The sequence below is a fragment of the Miniopterus natalensis genome, chromosome 6, assembly GCF_054644295.1.
Source record: "Miniopterus natalensis isolate mMinNat1 chromosome 6, mMinNat1.hap1, whole genome shotgun sequence".
Lineage (NCBI taxonomy): Eukaryota > Metazoa > Chordata > Mammalia > Chiroptera > Miniopteridae > Miniopterus > Miniopterus natalensis.
Window position 1 is genome coordinate 10,186,603 of NC_142086.1, and position 25,486 is coordinate 10,212,088.

Below are 25,486 nucleotides of genomic sequence, written 5' to 3' on the forward strand. Positions count from 1 at the left end.
TTTCCATCTTTAAGAAAGAGATAAACAGGCTGGGGACAAAGGCCTCAGCTTGCCCTCCTCCCTCCTCCCGCCCCAGGGAGCACACCAGGGCCCTCTCCTTCCCCTTCTTCCCTGGCAGGGGATCCCAGCAACCAGGGGAGGCTGGCCATGGGCAGCAGCCGCCCCCCTGCCCCCCCCCCCCAGCCTGTCTCCAGGCCCCCTTCCCTCTCTGACGGCTCCGTGAGGCTCTCCTGTCCTCTCTGTTCCTCCTGGTGTCGCTGTCCCAAGAATATTTTTGCTGCCACCATGGACCCAGTCCCCTTGACTCTGTGCTGTGTGCCCTTCCCTTTGCATTTCCCCATCCCCCACCCCTTCCTTAAATAAATTCAATTTTTCTTTATCTACGTCTGAGGTGCTATTTACCCTGCCGAGTACCAGCACCTAACCCTCCAGGTAGGACCACTTTCCCCACCGCTACCCCGCGCTCGCACCCCCCGGGAGGGGGGGGGGGCGGAGGCCCGGGGGCGCAGGCGCAGCAGCCGCGCGAGCCGCCTTCGGGCCCTGCCAGGTGCGGCTCCGGGGAAGACGGGCTCTTTTCCAATCCCCGGTGTATTCTTGGACTCGAAGGTTTTGGCAGGACCAAAAGACCTATCAAGTAATGGCACTAGATTAATTTTATTTTGGCCCAGATTTGAATAAATGAACAATAGAAAAATATTTCCTAAGGCAGGAGACATTTGAACACTGACTGGCTACTAAACAGTATCTTTTTTCTTAAGTGGAATAACGGTATTGGGGTCAGATTTTTTTCTTAAAGGAGTTTTTTTAGAGGTACATACTTAAATATCTGTGGATGAAATGGTGTGATGTCTGATATTTGCTCCCTAGAAGAAGTTAGCGCTACAGACAATCAAGAGAGTCAAAATACCAGTAATTGTTAAAGTCACTCATGGGTAATTATTCTGTTCTTGTGTACGATTGTAATTTTCTAAAGTTTTAAAAATATATATATATATATTTTACGAGAGAGCAATATTGTGAGATCCAGTGCAAGTCCGCAGCAAGGCGCCCCGGAACAGTCAGCACCCCGGTTACGAGGGCCTGGCCTTCTCTTCTCTCCCACCCCTGAATCGCGGCTGTTCCGTGTGAAATCGCATGTAGAGCCCAGGTGGACCGGAGCTGCAGCTAACAGGCCACCGTGCCAGCCCGCCAGCGCTCCTTCCCCTCCCGCCTCCCTCTTCCCACCGGGTCTTTGCACACAACCAAGATGGTGGGTCAGGACGGTGAAACCAGTCATTTCCCCCCCCCCGCGCATGCGCAGGCCCCGGGCTGCGCAGGCGCATTCCTGCCTCCCTCGCGACCTTGGCGCACCGCGCCTGCGCCGTGGGGAGCGGCTCACTGCTCCCTCGGCCCCGGCTGGCTGCGGTCTGCCTCTGAGCGCGGCTGAAGTGGCTGGCTCGGAAAAGATGAGGCTTTCGCTACTGCTCCTGGTGGCGGCGTCGGCGCTGGTCCGGAGCGATGCCTCGGCCAACCTGGGCGGCGTGCCTAGCAAGAGATTAAAGATGCAGTACGCCGCGGGGCCGCTGCTCAAGTTCCAGATTTGGTGAGTACGTGCGTCGCCCCGCAGCGCCTCCGCTCGGCGCCTCTCGCTACGCGAGTCCCCGGCTTCGCGGCCTAGCGGGCTGAACCTCCGCTGGCCGGGAAGAACGGCGCCCGCAGCCGCCCGCAGCCTGCCTTCTCGTAGCCCGTCCCGGAACGGCCGGGCCTGTCTTCTCTCCTCCAAGCATAACTGCCTATTTCTTTTTTGGTTCCTGTAATGGTGGGAATGCGGAAGGGGAAGGCATGAGAAGGCTAAATACTGAAAGGCGAGGATGTGGGGACACTTGTCAGTACCGAGGGCCGGTTGGCGGTGTCGCGCTATGGCTGCCCCGCTGCCTGCGGCGCTGGGCGTGAGTCGGCGCGGCCTTGGCGGAGGCTCGCCCCGCGCGGGGGCCCGGGTCACTTTTCCTCTCCCTTTTCCCAGGGTTATGCCCGGCGGCCTCGCTGCCCCGCTGGGGGAAGGTTTATTCGGGTCCTGGGAGGGGAGCCGCGAGTGATGGACGCCGTTTTCCCCAGGACCTACCTGGCGGGGTGACTGTGGATTGAGGGCGTGGAGAGGCCTGGGGAGGCTGATTATCAGTTTGCAGTTTTCAGTGTGTCTGAAAAAGGAGTACGTTGCCCTTCTGACAGCCGTTCTCTCCGGGAAACCTGGATCTACTCCCTTTCTTTCCCTACACCCGCCTCCCAGGAGTTGCCTTTCTACCTTTCATTTCACATTTCTCCTTCTGCATTCAGAGAAGTAGAAAAAAAAATCCTGGCAGTTTTCGACATTGTACTTTTAAGTCATTTTGTTGTTACCTAGTTTAATATTAGAAGCAGAGCGGTAATGTGTCTACAGCAAAACGACGGCCCTCGATGAACCAGGAAGCTGGCCCTCGTCAGACAGTGAATCTGCCTGCACCTTGATCTTGGCCTTGAAATTTCTGTTGTTATAAGTCAAAAAAAGAAAAATGCTCCCTGTACTGTTTACTATGTGCACGACATATATCATATTTCCTATAATACTGCAAATGGGAGTTATGGCTTGACCATTCTGATTTTTTTCCCCATATATATATATTTTTTATTAGGAACTGGCAGTCATATTAGCAACCTATAAATATTGTAATGTTGTTAAGGCTTAAATGTGATACTTTTGGATTTAAGTAGTTTAAAAAAGGCTGCAGTTTTGATGTAGTTTTTCTGTTTTTTACTTTTGTATCTCACAGTTTCATTTGCACTTTTCACAGAATACTCTTTTATAGTGGCTTGTATCAGACTAATTGTCACAGAAACAAGTGTACCTCCACTAAGGATAGTCATAACAAAGTATTTAAAATGTGTAAAGCAAATGTAGGGAGAGCATTCAGTCCTTCAAATTAAACTTTTAAAAAAACTGAAGTACTTCAGTTGAACTTTTGATACTTAGTTTTTGTTTCTTTTCTTGCTTTAAGAATAAACTTGTCCCAAAAGTCTAATAAGTTTTCTTTTGCAGTCACCCTGAGCATGTTATGTGCAAAAGTGCTTTAGGTTGTTTGTTTGTTTGTTCTGTAGATGAGAAATAACTTTATTAATAGCCCTACCAAATGCAGGTAAATTTAGCTTGTTTGTTACTTTTCCCCCCCAGAGATTAATCTGTATATAGAAGGTGATTATTGGATTTCTGGTAGACTCTCTTAGACTTTGGTAGAATCTCTTAGACATTCATTTGCAAGATTGAGAAAGGAGAGGAGGCTAAGACAATTGAGGGTAAATATGAAAATTCTTTTAATTCTGTTTGAAATCTGAGTGTGGTAAAATGCAGTCATTCATTAATCACCTCTGTTAGCAGAAGACAGAACTATTTTTACCTATTTTCAGTTGCTTTTTCCCTTTATTTTATATTTCTTGTGAGTACTCTAACTTTAGCTCAATAGATCATTTGTTAATTGTACCACATTTGTTGTTGCTAATAGAACAAAAGAGCAACACAACACACAAATGGAAGTGAAGAGAGAAAGATCAAGCATGCAAAATAGCCTAAAACAAACTTTCCTATTCTACGGTCATGTATTTTTTTCAATAATATTCATTCAATACTGGCTTGTGCCAAGGACTAAAGATACTATGGTGAACAAGACAGATATGGTTCCTCATGAAGCCTACTAAAATGGCACAGCATTACTCACATACCTGAGCATTTGGTTTATTATGTCAATTGATTAAGCAATCCAGTTGGGTAAGTTTGATGACACTGATTTCATATTTGGGGAAAAAAGTTATTCTACTTATTTGGATGTTTAAACATTGAACATAAAAAAGGAAATTCTCTAATCTGAACTTAAAGTTTCCTTTTCACGTTTTCCTTTCTTGTGATTTTTATGTGTAAATGGATTCTGACAGGTACTTTTGGCATGATGTTTGTATGCATGCTTTAATTTCCCCTTATATGTTACTTAACATGTAACCAGATCTATTGTATTAATTAGTTGTTGCAGTTTAAATTGTACAATTAATACTTATTTGAACATAGGATGATTGATTTACTAAGCATAGTAGATAAAATAATTAAAATTTCAAAACATAAGCAGAATATAGCAGAACTTTCCAATTTTTGTTAATTTAAGAAACCACTGCTATATTTTTAGGACAACCAAATTATAAGTGGAGTTTCTTTAGTATAATTTTTATTTTTAAAAAAATTTATTGATCTTTAGGGTAATGGAGAGCGAGATATATCAATTTGTTTTTCCACTTATTTATGCATTCATTAGTTGCTTCTTCTATGTGTCCTGACTAGAGATCGAACCCTCAACCTCAGTCGTATCCAGACGATGCTCTAACCAACTGAGTTATTGGACCAGGGCCTATAAGTGGAGATTTAAGAAGTAAATGAAGTTGCTACTACAAGAACAGTTTATTTAAATTTATACAAACTCAGCCTTTGATTTCATGGTATGGAGGCAGAAAATAAAGACCTGAGACTGGCCCTGGCAGGTATGGCTCAGTTGGAGTGTGGTCCAGTACACCAGAAGGTGGTAGGTTCGATTCCCAATTGGGGCACCTGCAGGATGCAACTGATTGATGTCTCTCTCTCATATAAATGTTTCTTTCACTCTCTCCTTTCCTCTCTGTAAAATCAAGTAAAAAATAAATAAAATAAAGTGAGAAAAATAAGACCTGACACTAATTTGGATGTTGACACTGATCAAGATAGTAAAATGCTGAGTGTTGAAGAAATCTGAGAAATTGTGAGTTGTAGAGATCATGTTAGTTACTTAGATTTAATAGTTGCATATTCAACAAATATTTGAGCATCGGCTTTGTGCAGGCACTTTGCTTGGTGCTGAGAATTCAGTTCAGTGCTGTCACAGATGTAACAGGCAAAAGTGGAAAGCAGTCATTAATCTGTGGACAAAACATATAAATTACAGTTCTGTTAAGTGCTGTGAAGGAAAGTTATATGGTATGGGAGAGGCCTAGTTAAGGAATTGGGGAAAGTTTCCATGAAGAAATGGACTTTGAACTGATATTTGAAGGATACAATTTATTTAGAGCTTTCAAGTAATGGGAAGAACATGTTCAGTGGCCTTGTAAGTGGGAAAGAACATAATTTTATTTTCATTTATTGATTTTAAGAGTGGGGGAGGGGGTGAGAGAGAGAGAGGAACATTGATTTATTGTTCCACTTATTTATACATTCCTTGGTTGCTGCTTGTATGTGCCCTGACTGGAGATCGAACCCACAACCTTGGTGTATCCCGACGATTCTCTAACTAAATGAGAGGTACCTGGCCAGGGCCAAGAACATAATTTCTTAAGGAGGCCAAGGCTACTGACCAAAGGAAAGTGACATGGGCCCTGGATGGTCTGGCAGGCCATGTTAAGGAAAGATCAACTAGGATCTCTGTGGAAAAGACATTAGAGGGCACAAAAATAGATGTCGGGAAAGCTTTAAGGGGAACTGTTGGGAATTGCCCAGGCAAGAGATGTTGGAGCTTAGAATAGAAAGGTGGTGGCAGTAGAAGTAGAGAGTAAAGGGACAGATCTTTAGGAGATAAATTAAGTTCTAGGTGATGGATTACATATTTGGGGGGGAGAGAAGTATCAGAGATGACTCCTGAGTTCTGGAACAATGCTGTGCCAGTCACTGGAATGGTAAGGCAGATTTTATGGATTTGGGGCAAGGGAGAGGGGGAGGAATCCTGCATTTTTAAGACTAAAAACACTGTAGCCAGGGGAAAATCATGCAAAGTAATTTTCATTTCCTCCAGATAGCCACAGTTTTTAAACTAAAAACTTTAACAGTTACTGTTTTTCACCAAACCTAAGAATATTATGGATTGTAAAATACACCATTATTTTATATACCACTCAGAAGAAAAAAAAAATACTGCCATTTAAACTGTGACACACTAATGATTGTAAGATCAGTCCTGATTTTTTTAAAAAGATGCTAAATAGAGGGAAAGTACTTTTTGGAATCGGTGAAATAGAGGAGTAATAAATAAGTTGATCCAAATAGTAGAGTGATAGAGTGTTAATAGAGAACAAATAAAATGGTGGCTACTACAACTACCACTGCATTAGATTTTTAAAGTTCTGTAATGTTTGCGTGGAATTTAATCACCATTTTGTTTTGTTTTACCATTTTAAGCAACAAATAACTGCAGTATGTAACAGTACTGTGTACATAATAGTTGTTTTTACTTAATAATGAAGATTTTAGTTCAAAGCTGTTTAGATGTAGGAAAAATATGAATGATTTTAAAAGTTTTAATCTCTTACAAAAAATTGAAACATTGTTTCTTTGCAGTTTGCCATTACAGTAAGTGGTAGAATTCAAATTGAATATATCATTTAGAAATACGAAGATAACCTCATAAATTTTGAATTTGGAGAGTTAATGGAAAATGCGTATTTACTGGACTAGCAGTTTGGCGGCCCAGGTTTTTATTTGATCTGTCTCATATTTTGAATGACTTTGGGGGAAATACTTTAATGTCTTTAGCTTTTACCTTGTTCATCTGTAAAATGAGGATGTTAGTTGCACTCCACTTACCTCTAGTATCCTATTGTTCTATTTTGCACTGTTAGGAAGCTTAAAGGTAAAAAAATGAAAGGATGCATATGTGCATTATTTCTGTTTTTGTCACTGAAGAGTGTTGCTGGAACCCCCTGGCTTCTCTGCTAGTCACCTTCCCTGCTTTCCAGAAAAGCAGTCTTGTTTTTACATACCTTACCTTGATTGGAGTGCAGCTTGGGATTGGTGAGGAAGAAATCTTGCCACATAGATAGGTTTTAGCAGGAGCTGCTGATAATGAAGTCCTCATTTTTATGCCCTGTTTTCATGCTACTTGTTTGCCTCTTTTGTCCAGTTTTTAGGAAGTTATGAATTTGGTCTTTTACAGTAACATTTGGAAACCAGTTGTTTGCTGGGAGAGACACACATACATAAAACATTGTATTCTGAATGTTCTAAAACAGAGTAATTGAGGACTTTAAAAATCCAAAAGGTAGAAAGATTTCCTATTCAGGGGAGTGGGAGGCCCTTGCAGAGGAGGAAATGAAATCTGAAGGGCATGGGGAACCTCACCTGGAGATACAAAGAGCTTTATAATCTGAGGGAAGAATGTATGCAAATAAAGCCTTACTCAGCATAGAGGAGGGGAGGAGACAGGAAATGAGGAAAGCTGGAGTCGGATAATCAGTTAAAGACACCTACCTAGCATAGTGTACATGCTACCATTTAGCAAGTGCTCATTTTTTAAATTTGTCATTTGTATTGTCTCTAATGCTGTTATGAGAACTTAGGGAAATAAACCTTTAAAATGTTACTCTCACTTTCATTTTAAGAAAAAATGAAAATAGCTTTCTGGTTTGAAAATAATACATGTTTATTGTATGTGAGCACTCCTCTTTGTAATTTTTCTAATGTTTTTATTGATTTCAGAAAGAGGAAGGGAGAGGGGGAGAGAGAGACATCAGTGATGAGTCATTGATCGGCTGCCTCTTGCACGCCCTATACTGGGAATCGAGCCCGAAACTGGGGCATGAGTGAGGAGCTCGCAGTTCCATTCCCGGTCTGACCACGAGCTCCTTGTTCATGGGTGAATGTTCAGCCTCTGAGCCATGCTGGCTGGGCTGTTTGTAATTTTTTAAAGAAGCATTTATCAGATTAGTTTATTATTCAGTCCCTGAATATCTTGTTTCTTGTGTGGTTTATAGAGCACCTTGTTCAGAATTCATTGCTGAAAACACTTAGAGCAGGTGATGTACCAGACAAATGTCTATTACTACATCCACTAAGGAGAACAAGGAGAAATAGAGATTACGTCTGAAAATGCAGTGCTCAGTGGTTGGTGAGCTACTGGACTGGTCATTGTTGTAAACAATTAGAAACCACAGTATTTACAAAATGTTTTCTTGATTTTTTTTTTTGGTATAGCATGTGGGAAATATTAGTTGAAATTCTTGGAATGCAAGTAGCAGAAACTTATTTGAACTGGTTTGGACAACACATTTAGAAGTGCATTTTAAAATTACCAAAGAGCCCGGCCGGCGTGGCTCAGAGGTTGAGCATCAACCTAGGATCCAGGCGATCAGGGTTCGATTCCCTGTCAGGGCACATGCCTGGGTTATGGGCTCGATCAATGACTCTCTCATCATTGATGTTCCTGTCTCTCTCTCTTCCTCTCTCTGAAATCAATAAAGATATAAAAAAAGAATTAAAAAAAATAAATAAGTAAATAAAATAAAATTACCAAAGAATAGTTTTAGAACCCAAAGGTAGGGGTGCAGCAGGGCCTCAAGACAGGCTGAAAACAGAATACTGGGAAGTCTGAGAAGACTTCACCCAGGCTTCCTCTGGTTCACATTGGTACTTTAAAAAAATAAATTATTGATTGATTTTAGAGAGAGAGGAAGGGGGAGAAAGAGGAACACTGGTTTGTTGTTCCACTTACGTATAACATTCATTGGTTGATTATTGTATGTGGCCTCACCTGGGGTTGAACCAGCAACCTTGGCATTTCGGGATGACGCTCTATCCAACTGAGCTACCTGGCCAGGGCCACATAGGTACTTTTCTCAGTAAAATGTGCTTCATTTTTCTCTTTTCTCTGAAGATTGACTCATTTCCTCTTCTTAGTCCTTTTGAAAGGTCATCACTGCCCCCTACTCACAATGGCTCTGGTGTTAAACATTCATCTGTGTGGAGATAATCACTTTTTAAAATCCCAGTTCAGCCCGGCCGGGCGTGGCTCAGAGGTTGAGCGTGATCCAGGTGATTGGGGTTCGATTCCTGGTCAGGTCACATGCCCGGGTTGCGGGCTGGATCCGCATTCGGGGGCATGCAGGAGGCAGCCGATCAAGTACTCTCTCATCATTGATGTTTCTATCTCTCTCTCTACCTCTCCTTTCCTCTCTCTCAAATCAATAAAGATATATTTAAATAAAATAAAATAAAATCCCAGTTCATCTGAAATCTCAACTGTGGCAAGGGGTTGGGTCTCACCATGTAGCAGGAGCTAATTCGATGTGTGGGTGAGAAGACAGTTGGAGGGGGTGGTTATTATAAATAAAAGGGGAAGGTAATTTTAAGAAATGCTAAAAACAGAAATTATAAGTATTTCATAATAGTAATAGTAAATGTCTGAGATTTTTCTGTCTTTTTTAAGCACTTGTGAGAGGCTGGGATTTGTGACAGGCTCAACTTTGATATAAGTAAGGTATTTGACTACAGTTAGGTGCAGATGTAGTATAGAAAAGGGAAAAATCCTGGCCTGCAGCTCAGTGGTTAGAGCATCAGCCCAGGCACCGGAGGCTTGTGGGTTCGATTCCCAGTCAAGGGCATGTACCTGATTAAGGACTCGTGTGGGAGGCAACCAGTCAGTTTCTTCCTCCTCTCTCCTTTCTTCTCTCTCTCTTTCTCTCCGCCCTGAACCCCTTACCCTCTTCCCTTCCACTCTCTGAAAATCAGTGGAAAAAATATCCTCGGGTGAGGATTAAGCAAAAAAAGAAAAAGGAAAAGTGTGTTGGTTGGCACCATGAATTAGGAGACCAAAAACATGATGGACTTTAAAAAGCACAGAATCTATTTGAAATAGTGAGCATGGGAGGATTTTTCTGTAATTTCCTATTTATTACACAAAGATCATGTAATTTATATGCAAGTTCTTTTAGAAAAGTAGTGTGTGAAAATATTTTAAATTGAGCAATTACAAAAGTTGACTCCGTAAGTAAGATATTTCTGTATTACTAGAAAGAGATTTGCAAAGTGATTAGGACTTAAATTTAAAATTTCTTTTCAAAGTTTAAATTTACTTCTTAAGGACCTTTGGTCCAGGGGCAGAGGGAAGGGGTAGCTACTGCAGCATATTTTTAGCATGTTGAGATACTTATTTGTTGGATGTAGACTAGAAGTCATAGTTTTTGTTGTTGTTGTTAATCCTCACCTGAGGGTATTTTTTCCATTGCTTTTCAGAGAGAGTGGGGGGTGGGGAGAGAGAAACATACATGTGAGAGACATATACCAACTGGTTGCCTCCTGCACCCACCCTAGCTGGGGGCAGGGAAAAACCCGCAACCAAGGTACATGCCCTTGACTGTGAATTGAACCTGAGACCCTTCAGTGTGCAGGCCAGCGCTCTAACCAGAGTCACACCGGCCAGGGCTAGAAGTTATAGTTTTATTCACTGACCCAGAAAAAAAGGAATAACTTAAAAGAGCTGGGTTTGATGGTAGAAGTGGAATGACTACTGCTCCTTACCATATGTATGCTTTCAATTTAACATTTTGTCCACCTCGATAAACACTAGGTATGTTTTGTTTTCTGTCAGCAGTATTGATTGCTATTTCAAAACAAAAATTATTGTGAGGAAAACAATTATATAGGGAAAAAGTTCCTTGGTTTTCTTTATGAATCTGGAGGCAAATATAGAGAAGGAAGTTTACTGACCTATAGTATAAATAGACTTGTCTAAAAATGTGGGGTTTTTCTTTGTTTTTTGGTCTTGTAAACAGCTTCATTTTTCAGAAATAAGAAAGTTACAGTTTAAAAGCCTTTTTTGGATTTCAAGGTTATGGGCCGATTCTCTTTGGAGTTTGGTGAAAAGATCTGAGACTAAACTGAAGACATGGTGCTGGGAGAACCAAGGATAAGAGTCAGGCTTCCGAGCACAGTAGCCAGAAAAATGGGTTACTGGGAGGAATCTGACCAATAGTGTTATCTCCACATAGACACACCTCTCTAGCCTGGGCCCTTTGGCTTCCCTTGGTGAAGGATTGGAACTCCCAGAGCACGTGTGAGGGACTTCTTGGGACCCACAGGTTTAGATCTCGAGGGAGAATCTATGTCTTCATCATGGAAGAACCTCGGAGACCTCTGCCGCCAGGAGGCCAACTATATGGGAACTCGATTGTGGCATTGTGGACAAAAAGAACTTACTTCCTGGACACAGGGATGGATAGCTCTTATATTATCTAATTGTTCTATTGGGGTCTAGTGGAAGTGGCCTTAGGATCTCATGTCCTGAAGTCTGTTCTAGTCTGTGTTAACTAAGGTCACTCACCACTACCCACCCACCACCTAATATAATGCTTGGTACCTAGTAGGCATTTGATAAATATTTGAGTGAATTAATAAATGATACATGAATATATAACCATGGAAAAGTCACTTGATCTCTCTGGGCTTCATGTTTTTCCGTTCATCTATAAAAAAGTTTCACCTCAATTAATTAGATCTTGAGTTCTGAATATATTGCATTAAAAGTTAGTTAGATAATCAACTCTATTGTAAACACCAGTGCAAACTTGGGCATTGCAATCAGGTGGCATTTCTTGGTTTCACGGTAGATAGGTATGTAGGTAATCTCGATTATTTTTATAATAGAAGCATCATTAAAAATTTCTTATAGAAAAAGCAATTGTGGCAAAATTCAAATACTTGACAAGTCTAACAACAGTAATAAGAAAATATTAGATAAGGTGAATGCTTAGTAAAGATAACATAGCTAGAGATTTCTAAGTTCTTTTAAGAATTTAGCTATAGAGATTTGTTTCCCTGTGAAAATATTTCATGCTTTTTAGGTCTATAATCTTTTGGACCTAAAATTTAGAAATTTTTATTCTAAATACAGAGGAAGTATTAATTGTTAAGAAAGACTAAATTTCTCATTTTTTTTTTTAAAAAAGTGAGTTTCTTAAAATTGAGATCTATTGATAATTGGACTGTCTCACCCTGTCAGATATAAACTTGATGCCCTTCCCTTGGTGGTGGTTGATGGTTGGTATGTTTTTTCTTGATGACAGTGTAATTAAAAAAGCTGGCACCTGAGGTTTTACTCCACTATAACTTAATTGCTGATCTTGCTTTCTCTGTACCAAGTGGTACTTCCATTGCTTTATATTTATGTGCTCCTTAACTTAGAACTTAATGTATTTAAGTGCTTAACAATCCTACCTGAATTTGTAAGCTCTTCTGTTGATATGGTGGCACCACCCGCCTCTCCCTTCCCAGTTTTATTGAAGTATGATTGACAAATAGAAATTGTATATACTTAAGGTGATGATATATGCATTTACAAGGTATGTTGTGAAACAATTACTACAAAAGGTTAGTTAACACATCCATCACCTCACATAATTACCTCTGTTTTGGTGAGAACATTTAATATCTATTCTCTTTCAAGTATACAGTACAGTATTGTTATCATGCTGTACATTTGATCTCCAGAATTTATTCATTTTAAAACTGGAAGTTTTCATCCTTTGACCAACATCTCCCTATTCTTCCCACCCCCAGGACCTGGCCACTACCAATCTACTTTGTGTCTATGAGTTCACCTTTTTTAGATTCCATGTATAAGTGAGATCTTACAGTACTTGTGTTTCTCTGACTTATTTCTCTTAGCATAATGTGGTCAAGATCCATCCATGTTATTCCTAATGACAGCATCTCCCCCTTTTTTGGCTGAATAATATTTCATTGTATTATATGTACCATGTTTTCTTCATTCATTCATTCATTCATTGATAAATGAGACATGGTTTTTTCCGTGTTTTGGCTATTGTAAATAATGCTGCAACAAACATGGGGGTGCAGATATTTCTTTGAGATAGTGATTTCATTTATTTCAGATATATACCTAGAAGTGGTAGCTAGATCAAATGGTAGTTCTGTTTTTAATATTTTAAGGAACTTATGTACTGTTTTCCATAGTGGCCGCACCAATTTACATTTCCACCAGTAGTGCACAGGGTTCCCTTTTTTGTCCTCACCGAACTTCTCTCATCTTTTTTTACAATAGACATCCTAGCAGGTGTGATATGCTGTCTCATTGTGGTTTTGATTTGCATTTCCCTCATGTTTTCATGTACATGTTGGCCATTTGTTCAGGGCTTTTCCCAGTTTTTAAATGTATTATTAATTTTTTGGTTATTGAGTTATATGATCCTTATATATTTTGGCTAGTAACTCCTTATTAGATAATTTGAAAATACTTTCTCCTATCTGTAGTTTGCTGTATTATTTTGTTGATGGTTTCTTTTGCTTTTTAGTTTGATGTAGTCCCACTTGTTTATTTTTGCTTTTGATGCCTTTGCTTTTGATGTCAAATCCAAAAAATGATTGCCAGGACTGTGGTCAAGGAGCTTACTTCCTATGTTTTCTGTAATTTTATGGTTTCAGGTCCTTAATCCATTTTGAGTTGATTTTTGTGTATGATGTAAGATAGTGGTCCAATTTCATTCTTTGTATGTGGCTCTCCAGTTTTCCCACCACCATTATTAAAGAGACTGTCCTTTCCCCATTGTATGTTCTTGGCTTCTTTATTTTAAAGTAGTTGACCATATATGCGTGGGTTTATTTTTGAGCTCTCTGTTCTCATTGATCTGTGTGTATGTTTTATGCAAATACCATACTTGTTTTTGTTTGTTTGTTTACTTTGGGAATACATTTATTAAAACAAGGGCGGGCTTAGGACAGAAGAATTAACAGGAGAGAGCCAAGGCAGGGCTGGTTTGTCTCTAGAAATGTTACAGTGGTAAAGGCCTTGGGTGGAGGGTGGGAGCAGGGTGGAAGAGTTCAATGGGGAAAAAAAGGGACATTTGTAATACTTTCAACAATAAAGATTTTAAAAAGGGGTGGGAAGAAATGCGGGGCTGCTTTGGCTCACTGAGAAATAAGTGTCTCAGTGATACAAGTGAGCCAAGGCAGGACTGCTGTCAGCTCACTGGAAAGTCAGAGAAAAGGGGGCCTTGGAGACAGGTTCAGGGGGTTAGCCTGGGAGGAGCTGCCGAGGAGCTGCAGCTGCCCATTGCTCTCTTGGTTGCAAGTCTTTTGGAGAGTTTAGAATTTAGGAGATGCACACCTGTTAGGGAAGAAGGGGGGGAAGAGAAAGGTATGGGGGTGCTTCGGGAGGGCACACTAATACCATACTGTTTTGATTACTAAGGCTTTGTAATAGTTTGAAATCAGGAAGTGTGATGCCTCCAGCTTTGTTTTTCCTTCTTTTTTTTGTTTGTTTTTTTAAAAAATATATCTTTATTGATTTCAGAGAGAGGAAAGGAGAGGGAGAGAGAGAGACAGAAACATCAATGATGAGTCATTGATCAAGCCCGCAACTGGGCATGTGCCCTGACTGGGAGTCGAACCCCGATGGCCTGGATCCTAGGTCAACGTTCGACCTCTGAGCCATGCCCGGCCGGGCTGTTTTTCTTTTTGAAGATTGGGCTATTTGGGGTCTTTTGTGGTTTCATAAAAATTTTAGGATTGTACTATTTCTGTGAAAAATGCATTGGAATTTTGGTAGGGATTGCATTGAATCTGTAGATTGCTTTGACATTTTAACAGTAATAATTCTTCTGACCCATGAACACGAGATACCTTTTTATGTGTGTCTTCAATTGCTTTGATCAGTATACTTTTCCCCCCTCATATATGCACTCTGGTGGCGTATTTCCCCTTCTCTTGCTGAGGCAACGTATATCCATAATTTAATTGTTCAGAGATTTTAATGAAGACGATTGGGTGCTGTTGACTTAATTTCTGGAGTAATGGTATAGATTACTATCATATTGCTGAAAATTATCTTCCCAGTCTTTGTTTTCTTCTGCAAAGTGGAATCAAATTTTAGAGTCAAGGGATCTAAAAGTTATTTATGTTCCTCTTATTGTGATTAAGCAGGTATGTTTGCCCAGTTAGGGGCAGAGTGGAAATAAGAACCAGAGTTTTATGTCTTATGCCGTGGGTGTTTTTTTAAAGCTTCTTGTGCCCCACTTTTGAATGTCTCTATTTCAGATGAATAAGAGTTGTTTTTATTTCAGTGTTTATGTAATCATTGATTTGAGAGCTCAAAATACACTGACATATGTGAGTAGGTATTCGCTGTTGTCCAAGAGTAACCCAAATCTATAGAGTATGATATTCTAATGGAAGGGTTTGCTTGAGGGTGAGGTAACTTAAATATGTGAAATTTGTGGGGGAAAACCTCCCTATACCCACCATCCAGCATCAGTTATTAATTTGTGACTGTTCTTGAGAAACACTTTTAATCTTGGCAGTTTTAGGCTTTGTCTAACACAAAAGCAGTCTAGGCATATTCTAAACCAGTTAACAGGAAGCACTTTTATTTCTCCGCAGTGTTTCCTGAGGTTATAGGCGGGTGTTTGAGGAGTACATGCGGGTTATCAGCCAGCGGTACCCAGACATCCGCATTGAAGGAGAGAATTACCTCCCTCAACCAATATATAGGTAAGTAAATTTTAGTAACTTAGAAGGACAATAATTTGAGTTTGTAAACTTTTGTGAATTGGTTCAATTAACTTTCTTGGTTATTATAATCTCTTAACTAGTTGTAATAATATACATAGAACACTTTCATAAATAGCAAATATAGAAGAATTTTTCTGTGAAAAGGGGAATTGTTTTCTAGGTGACAGTTCTTCAGAAGATGTGTTTTTTTTTCTGTAATTGTTATTGTGGAGGTAGACCACGAACTCCCAAATTTTTATAGTCAGTCAGTGGCATAAAATTCTGTACTGTTAAAATAATATTTTTTAAAGGCTACTGCTATATATGTAATCTTATAAATTATTTTTTGATTGATTTAAAATATATTAAATATTTTTATTTTAAAACTGTAAAATAAACTAGTTACTATCTTTTTAAAAAAATTTTATTTTTTTAAATATATATTTTTATTGATTTCAGGGAGAGGAAGGGAGAGGTAGAGAGTGAGTTGAAACATCAGTGATGAGAGTTTCATCATTGATCAGCTGCCTCCTGCACGCCCCTTGACTGGGGATCATCAGGCCCACGTCCTGGGCATGTGCCCTTACTGGGAATCAAACCGTGATCTCCTGGATCCTATGCCGATACTGAATTATAACTTTTAGATTTGGTGTCTAGAAAATGTCTGTGTACATATGTTTGAGTTACGAAATTTTGAAGTAAATGAGAAATTGCAGCTTCTGATGAATTTTTCTTTTCTCTTCATAGACACATAGCTTCTTTCCTGTCAGTCTTCAAACTAGTTTTAATAGGCTTAATAATTGTTGGCAAGGATCCTTTTGCTTTCTTTGGCATGCAAGCTCCTAGCATCTGGCAGTGGGGCCAAGAAAATAAGGTATGTAACTTAATAGCTTTGGCAGCTGTAAGTTTTTAGGTTGTCAATGAGTATACTTTAATGAACTTTCTTAAGTACCTGTTGCTGATTAACCTTTTTACATATATTTTTGCAACTTAAACCATTTTTTATTTCTGGGCAAGGCACTTAACTTCCCTTGGCCTTAGTTTTCATATTTATGTAAGAATGATTAGGTCTTATGTTTTTATTACTTGAAGGATAGGGAGGTGTTACTGTAGTAGAACCTGAGCACAAAATAATTTAAAACCTGATTTTGATTATAAAATAAGGCCTAGTCATGTCCAGCAAAACATAATATATACTTAATGTAGGCCTTTTATACTAACTGATACCGGTATTAATGGTTTTATTCACATTAAAAACGGTATTTTACTGAATTGTTCTTATCAAAACACATACACACTCACTCTGTTATTATTTGTCCTTTGATTCTTCTGTTCATGGGGAATCTGTTTAGCAAATTACCTGAAACAATATATGCATAAAACTTTTGTACTATTTCTTTTTATCTTTGTAGGGTCCTGCTGCAGCATACATTCTTTTTAGATATCTTTTCATCCGTTTTATTTAAACTCATCTTTTCTGAAGGGTATACCTTTCTGCTGTAAGAAATGGGACTAATTGTTATTTCTCTTGAGATTGCACAAGTTTCTAGGAAGCATTATCTTTTGGAATCTTACATGGTCTTGGCCTTTACTTCTAGGCTGAGACTATCTTTAGCTGACTCCTACATAGCTGTACTACTTTTTCTTAGGGAACGTCAGGTGCTGCCTCTAAGCATGTCTCTGCCCTGTTATTAACAAAACATTGATTCTCATAGGATTGAGAATTGGAAGTTAAGTACTTAATGATAATATTTTGTTATACTTATTAATTCTGATTTCAAAATATTTTCAGTACATTTTACTTTTATAGACGTATAAAATTGTTGATCTACTGTGGAAGATGAATGTGCTTGAAAGCTGTAGCTTGTGTGACACTTTCTTGTGTACTGTTCCCCTGAGAGTAGACTTGTATTTCCAAATGCTAGGGTAATGTCTATGAAATCAAAGCCACCTAGCTTAAGGGGAATGTGGGCAGGGAAAACTTTCTCATCTGCTGTGGGCTTTTTGACTTGTTTTTCTGAAACACCTTTCTGTGAATTGGCATCCTCACTACATCCGACTTTTAGTCAGTGATTTTGTTAAATTAAAACCCCTCTGTCCATGAGGGAGCTTTTAGTCTCTTTTGGGAGGATACAGATTTGCATTCAAAGGTGGGTGAATGTAATTTAATATGCCAGTGCTTCTTAACCTTTTTTTCTTAGTTTGTCTTTTGGGTTAATGGACCCAATTTAAACGGGGGGGGGGGGGGGGGGCCTCCCACCATACCAACAGTTATTGGACATCAGCAGGGTGTCTGAGAATTCAACTCAATTCTTACACTTATCTACCTGGAGGTGGCAGTAAATTTCACAGGTTAAGAATTCAGTACTCTAAGACCCCCCCCCCCCCCCCCCCCGGTATTCAAATATTAGTTGCAAACCTGTGCTTCTGATCAACTTGCTACAGAGTGGAGGTTCCCACAGCCTCCTCCATGGGTTTGTTTAATTTGCTAGAGTGGCTCACAGAGCTTAAGTGAGACATTTTACTTACTAGATTACTAGCTTATTGCAAAAGGATATAACTCAGAAACAGCCAGATGGAAGAGATGCATGGGGCAAGGTATGTGGGAAGGAGCTTCCATGCCCTCTCCAGGTGAACCATTCTCCTTGCTTTTTTTTTTTTTTTTTTTTTTAAATATATCTTTATTGATTCCAGAGAGAGGAAAGGAGAGGGAGAGAGAGAGAGAAACATTAATGATGAGAGAGTCATTGATCAAGCCTGCAACTGGGCATGTGCCCTGACCGGGAATCGAACCCTGATCTATATCCTAGGTCGATGCTCAACCGCTGAGCCACACCCGGCCAAGCGTCTCTTTGCCTCTTTACGTAAAGGTTCACCAACCTGGAAGCTCTTCAATCCCAGTCCTTTTGGGTTTTTGGGGCAACTTAATGAAGCACAAGCATGACTGATTAAATCACTGGCAGTTGGCAACCAGTAAAGATTAACAGCCCCTCTTTCCTTCCTTAGAACGGCTATGTCCAACACTTGAAGCATGGTTGGCTTTCCTCTTTCCAGGCAGTCCACCCCATCCTTAGGTGCTCCTCAAAATCACTTATTAACATAACAAAAGACACCTTTCCAGTTCTCAACACTTAGGAAATTCCAAGGGTTTTAGATGCTCAGTGCCAGAAACTGGAAGGAAGATCAAATACATATTTCACAATTTGACTTAAAATTATTTGTTTGGAACATAGACAAGTTGTAGTGAAAACATAGAGTTGCTGATTGTTGCATCAGTAGTCTCTTGTGAATTCATTCATTGTATTATAAAAATGGTAAAATGAATCCTCCTTACGCTGGTATTCTTTCATTAAACTTACTAAGGCTATTGAGAGATCTCTAGAAATTCTGTCTCTATGTTATGACTATCATATATATAAGTTCTTCAGCATGTATAGAGCTGTGAATTCTGCATTTTTCTTTTCTTGTATATGTTGAACATAAGGAATAGCAGTAATAGTTTGTATAGAAACTTTTAAAGTAGAGTTAAAAAGAGCAATTACCAAATAAAAATGAGACTACTTAAAGGTTACTGTGTCTTAAATTGTCATGTTCTGATTTCAAAATGACTTTGCCTACTGTACTGAATTATATTGTCTTTTAGGTCTATGCATGTATGATGGTTTTCTTCTTGAGCAACATGATTGAGAACCAGTGTATGTCAACGGGTGCATTTGAGATAACTTTGAATGGTGAGTTCTGAATAGTTTGCATTCTGTGATACATTTTAGGTGATTTATAATGAGCATTGGGCTTTTCTGTTTTTTGATAATGTGCTAAATTATCTCTTTATATGGTTCTCATCTACTTTCATGGCTTTAAAATAACATCTGTATGATGACCCCTGAATGTATAGCTCTGCAGAGCTCTAGATCTCTCTTCTATGTGCTACACCCAGAATCTTAAACTCCTACTTCCAAACCGTTGATTACCTCTGCTTCCTGTAATTCTTGTATATTCCAGTTTGTTCCTTCCCTGGCATTTCTCATTTATTTAATGGCACCATTATCATTCTATCCAGTTGCCCATGTCAGAAACCTAAGATAACATCACTTTTCCCCTTTCTCTCTATACCTAATGGGTTACCAAGTCTTCTCAGTTCCACCTTTTACATTTCTCAAAACAGCCTCATCCTTAGGTCCCCCATCTTTTTATCTTCATTGGCACCACTCTAGTCTAAGCCACAAATATCTTGTTCCCCTCTAATATATTCTCTAAACCAAAGGTTATCAAATATGGCCTATATCTCAAGGTAACAATAGTTTTTATAGTTTTTAATTGTTAAAAAATATCACAGGAATATTTTGTGATACACAACAATGAAAAACTTTTAGAAATTTAAATTTATCGCTTAGTTGTATAAGTACCTATATAATATCCTTGATTTTGCCTCTTGATCCATAAAGCCTGAAATGTTTACTGTTTGGCTTCTTATAGAAAAATTTGCTGACACCTGATCCAGACAGTGATTTTTTAAAAATGCACATTTCATCTTCTTGCTTCACTGCTCAGATTCATTAAATGTCTTTACTTTGATCTCAAGATAAAGACAACATTTAACATATCCAAAAGGCCCTGCATGATGTAGCCTAGGGATCAGCAAACCATGACTTTGTGGACCATATTCCATGCTGCCTGTTTTGTAAATACAGTTTTATTGGAACACAGCCATTCCCATTCGTTTATGTATTGCCTGTTTCTGCTTTCAGGCTACCATGAGAGTTAAGTAGCTGTGACAGATTGTATACCCTTTTGAGCTGAAAATGCTTACTATCTGTCCCTTTGCAATCTCTGATCAACAAATTCAGGCTAGTTCCTGCCTTCCTCTCTAGCCTCCCTTGTACCATTCTTCTATATTTTAGCTCTCACTTTTAATTATAATCTCTCACTTTTAATAACAGTACATGCAACGGCTCCTTTCCAGCCTCTCGAATCTCCCTCTCATAGCATCTTCTCATTTTAATTCTTAGTGCACATTTGTGATCTTGTAGCTATTTGTATAGTTTTTTTGTATTCTCTTACTAGAATGTAAACTCAATAAAAGCAAGAAGCTTAATTCTTTTGCTCATTTTTGTATTCCCAGCTGTGTACCTAGACAAGAAATATTTGTGGAATGAGTGTTTATTACAGAATCATCTTTAATTTGGGGGGCTGGTACCATTTATTTTTATAGATGTACCTGTGTGGTCTAAGCTGGAATCTGGTCACCTTCCATCGATGCAACAGCTTGTTCAAATTCTTGACAATGAAATGAAGCTCAATGTGCATATGGATTCAATCCCACATCATCGATCATAGCCCCACCTATCAGCACTGAAAACTCTTTTGTAAGTAGTTTAAAAATATAAGAACTATGTATAGATATCAGTTAATTCTCATCATGAATCTGAAAAGATATTAGATACTACGTAGATTATCGCTTGAGTTTCCAACTTGGGATTTAACAGATGGATGTTTTCTTCATTAAAATTTAGAAGATATAAGGTTGTATTAAGTTATCTTCAAAGCTTAATAATTGGGCTTATAACATCATTGTTTACTGTGAACTTCTAATGGCCAGAATTGATGTATTATACTAGGATGTTTATATGCATATTCTCTCCCTACCTTCAAATAACTAGTTCCTAAGACTGTGCAAATTCTTTTAGCATGCTCAAAATAGAGAATTTATAAGCAAATATGTGTGAATGTGGAGAGGTAACTGTTAACTTTTGCTTAGCAGAGATGTTCTCAGTTCTTTTCTGATCAAGGAGTTGATTTTATAAGAGTGAAGTTTGAAGTAAAATATTCTTTTTTTTGTATGTCTTTCAGACATTAAGGGATTTTTGCAAGAGCAGCGTGACTGACATTATGAAGGCCTGTACTGAAGACAGCAAGCTGTTGGTACAGACCAGATGCTTTTTTGGCAGGCTCGTTGTACCTCTTGGAAAACCTCAATGCAAGACAGTTTTTCAGTGCTGGCACATTTTGGAAATCTGCACATTCGTGGAGTGCAATAATACTGTATAGTTATTTTTTCTCCCCCCAACCCATTCAGTTAATAGTTTTTTAAAAATGTAAACATTGCTACTTGTACCTTTTTTCCTTAGTCACATTTGAAAAAATTGCAAAATGAGTTAGAATTTGATTTTTTTTTCAAGGATGTCTGTTAAATCTGTTGTGATTTTTATATGAATTTTCCTTTTTTATAGTTTAGAATTGATCCTTTTGGGAATACAGCTGAAGTTCTCACTTTGTAAGAGTTTATCAGACATCTCTAATTTGGTCATGTCCAACTTACATAGGTTTCAAAATACTGCAGATTGTGAACAGTGCATTATACAAGATTATGGGGGGGAGATCCTATATGCAGAGTACTCTACCTATTTGTGTGTATGTGTGTATGCACGCTCGCGTGCGTTGCGCGCGAGTGTGATTGTCAGAGAAACTACTAAAAGACCAACGGCTTTTTAAATCCTGTTATAGTTCAAGTGTCTTGCCTTGACCAATCTAATGAATTGATTAACTGGGCCTTTATACTTAACTCAATAAAAAATAAGCAGATATAAGTAAAATAAAAACTTTGAATTTATTGCCCAGCGTACCTGTTAACATATTTAACCGTCGTCTGCTTAAATTTTTGTTTTTGACTTACAAATAATTTCATTAGGTACACACTTTCTATTCACAACAAATAATAGATCATTTACCATTTTTAGGATAATTGAAACTCACCTCACTAAAGAAAGTTTAGTTGAACTTGGAGATCACTTGTCTAATTTAACTTGCCTCACATATCAGAATTTTATTATAGTTGAGGGACAAAATTGAAAAATTTTTTATTCAGTGAATTTAATATAATTTCATAGTTCTAAAAAGATTATAGGAATAATTTAGCAGAAGTAGGACCATAATGTGGAAAAGTCATAGCAACAGTTATTTTAGCTTCCGTAAAGGAATAAAAGTGTTAGTGGAAGTAAAGGGGTTTATGGAAAAGTTTGGAGATAATTCAACATTGGGTCCACCAAACACTTAGCACAACCATATACTTTGTTTGTCACTGAATATTTGTTAAATGCATGTATGGTAATGATCGTGATTGTACAGCCTCAAGGTGGAACATGCTGTAATCTCTGGCTAACAGGGAGTTAGACTGCAGAAAATTGATTAAAATGGCTTATCCTTTGCATTAAGACTACAGAACTGTTAACCTAAGTTCATATAGTGGCCAATATAATTTAAGCTGAGAAGTTACATACAGGTTATTATTCAGGTGTAGTAACATTTTGTTATCTTTGACTAGGGCTAAAACCTTGTTAACTTGATCTGTACCAACTCAGACTTCTATCTTCTGCAAGTTGAACACACTGCTGAGTGTGCCCGGGGTTTTTCTTCAGCTGATGGACATTCCACTAGTGACAGTTAATCTTTGGTATTTAGATTTTTCAACCTTGAGCCTTGGAAATGTTCCCATGTACTGTATTGGACAGGTCAGCTGTGAAGAACTGAAGAGTCTAACTTTTTCCATGTTTGCCTTGGGTAGATTAAATTGTCTTTTCGAGAATAGCTTTAGGTAGCTTAGACTCTGATAAAACTCAGCTATTTTGTTGATACCCATCTCAATATTATTGTTTTATCTTTGGCCATATTTAAATCTTTGGCCATATTTAATGGAGTTTAGTGAAAAATTAATGGGAAGCATGAATATAAAAAAAAAAAAATTTAAGGGAAAAGGGAAAGTTTAAATGAAGCTATTTGGAATATAGTTTTATTCCTAACATTTTAGAATTTGTTAGTTGCTTGCAAATTTATGTGTCTCTGTAGTTTATAAATATCTATGTACTATATTAATTAGGAGACCATAGAACATGACAGCAGGGTCTCTAATGTTATTAGGGTTTTTATCGCAGTTACTATTGTGGAAGAAATTGTTAGATTAATAAAAAAATGTTGGGGAAACATGGCTTTATACCTCAGTATCAAGATGTGCAAGACAAACATGCTTTCAGAATATACACGCGTTATTTCCTTGTGGCACTAACAGTAACAGCAGCAGTTGATCAGCCTTTACCACTATCAAAATACAACAGGATCCCAATAGTAATTCTTATTTTGACTGTTTTTAGTTTGGGATTTTGTTGGCATTTTATCAATGTCATAATTTTAAATAATTCAGATTTTAAAAATAGCCTATAGAATTTTTTAAGCATGATTTGATATTTAATTTTAAAGCTTTTAAAAAAATCTTTTGAGAGAAATGTGAGGGATTGTAAAGTTTGGGGCTTACCTCTCTAACATTGTGAAAATAAACTTTTATTAAGCTCATGTGAAAGGAACCCCTCCATTGTGTAATTAAATCTGTGCCAGAGCACTTTATATGTTAACTGTATCTGGAAAACTTTATGTTGTAAAAATTTGTGTCCTCAAATAATGTTTATTTTATAATGACTTAAACCAACCAGTGCTAACCCAGAGGCTGGCACTCAAGTTCTTACCACTCTTGGACCTTAGGCTACTTCTCAAGTCTGCAGCCCACTTGTGCTTCAGTGTTGCTGAGCTGCCATCCACTCTGATGGCTTCTGTGCTGGGGCGGGACAGAAAGGAACCACTCACATCATGGTGCACCTTTACCCCCATCCTCCATAAATCCTGAGATTGTTACACATCATCTCCAGACCTGGAGAGAAATGAAATTTAACAGTTTCAGAAGAGAAAACCAAGTTCAGATATTTTAAAAAATTCAGCCAAGGCTTTTTGTTCACCGTTCCTGGCTCTTTTCCCTAGGCTACCCGGAAGCGGATAGAAATAGACCTGGGTCTGAACAGGATCCTGAAGAAAAACATAAACTGGTCTCACCTACTGTGGGCTGAGTGTTCCGTCACCCACTCTCAGGACTTATAGAATGTCTCCTGTTGCCTAGGGTTAAGCATAAACAAAATAAAAACAAAGCAGTAACTCTGTAAGCAAACCACAGCAAGCAATGGTTTTAAAACTTGAGTGTGTCTAAGAATCATTGGTGCAAATCCCTGGATCCTGTCCTTAGGGAGGCTGGTTCAGTTGGTCTGAAATGGGACCCGATTGCATTTCAGCCAAGCTTCCTGACAATGCTGATGCCAGCCTGTGGTCCACAACGAGGAGCACTGTGCCACAGAGCAAACGCCAGAGTTAGGGCTCAGCCTGGAAGAAAATGTAGCTCATAGGGCAGAAGGAGGTTTTGTGGATTGCTTCATGTCTGTAGAATGACAAGAACAAGACTTCAATAAAATGGGAACTCGAGAGACAATGAAATGAGAGGGAAATTGTTTCTTCTTTAATGTATTTTAAATTTTTGAATTATAGTTGACATTCAATATTATTTGATTTCAGGTAAGGTTTTTAAATTTTTTTAATTGAATTTACTGCAGTGACATTGGTTAATAAAAGTATATAGGTTTCAGGTGTATGATTCTATAACACATCATCTGTATGTTGTATTGTGTTGACTACCCCAAGCCAAGTCTCCTGTCACAGATTATGTTTCTAAGGAAACAAGTTGAGGACTTAATTGTCCCAATTAATTTAATAATGTGACATGTTTGTTAACCTTTGTTGGGTTAGTATTTTAGATCTTTTGGATAGATGTTTTAAAAGGAAATGTTAAATCTTTTAGTGTAAAATAACGTGTGGATTGCTGGATTTTCTCAGAGTAAAGCAGGCAACATGCTTGCGTTATGCTTATATTTTATGACAACTGATCTTTATAGTCACATAAAACGAGTCTTTAAATTTTTAATAGTTTTAAGTAAGGGAATTGCATACTTCTTATTTTATTGTAGTAATCACGGTAGAGCTCTCTAAATTACTAGGAAAACCCAATCTGAGCTTAATTAAGCACCCTCCCCTCCCCCCCAACACACACAAAGTGAAGGATTTATTGATTCATGTCGCTGAAAAAGCCAATGTAGAGTTGGTCTTAGGGAGTCAAATGTGAGTATCAGAACCCTTCATCTAAGTTGTTCGGCCTCGTTTCTCCATGAGCCTCCACCATCGCTGGGGGGAGGATCGGGTAGGGCGGGGGGGAGGGGAGAAATAAGAGCATGGATAAAGTCCCAGAAATGAACTCTGTCCGAGTAGGTCATGTTCCTATATTTGGATTGTATTTCTCACTTGATATCCATTCAAATAATTTTATTGTCT

The 25,486-nt window shown here is 38.6% G+C and overlaps 1 protein-coding gene across 1 annotated transcript; it reads left to right on the plus strand.

The window, feature by feature from the left end:
* Window positions 1-1,399: 1,399 nt before the first annotated feature.
* On the plus strand, window positions 1,400-21,902 carry SELENOT (selenoprotein T). The gene is made up of 6 exons (XM_016216707.2): window positions 1,400-1,582; window positions 15,182-15,292; window positions 16,040-16,166; window positions 18,936-19,023; window positions 20,505-20,658; window positions 21,143-21,902. Exons 1-5 carry the CDS (start codon window positions 1,446-1,448, stop codon window positions 20,627-20,629), a joined length of 588 nt encoding a protein of 195 aa, XP_016072193.1. The 5' UTR covers window positions 1,400-1,445; the 3' UTR covers window positions 20,630-20,658; window positions 21,143-21,902.
* The last annotated feature ends 3,584 nt before the right edge of the window (window positions 21,903-25,486 follow it).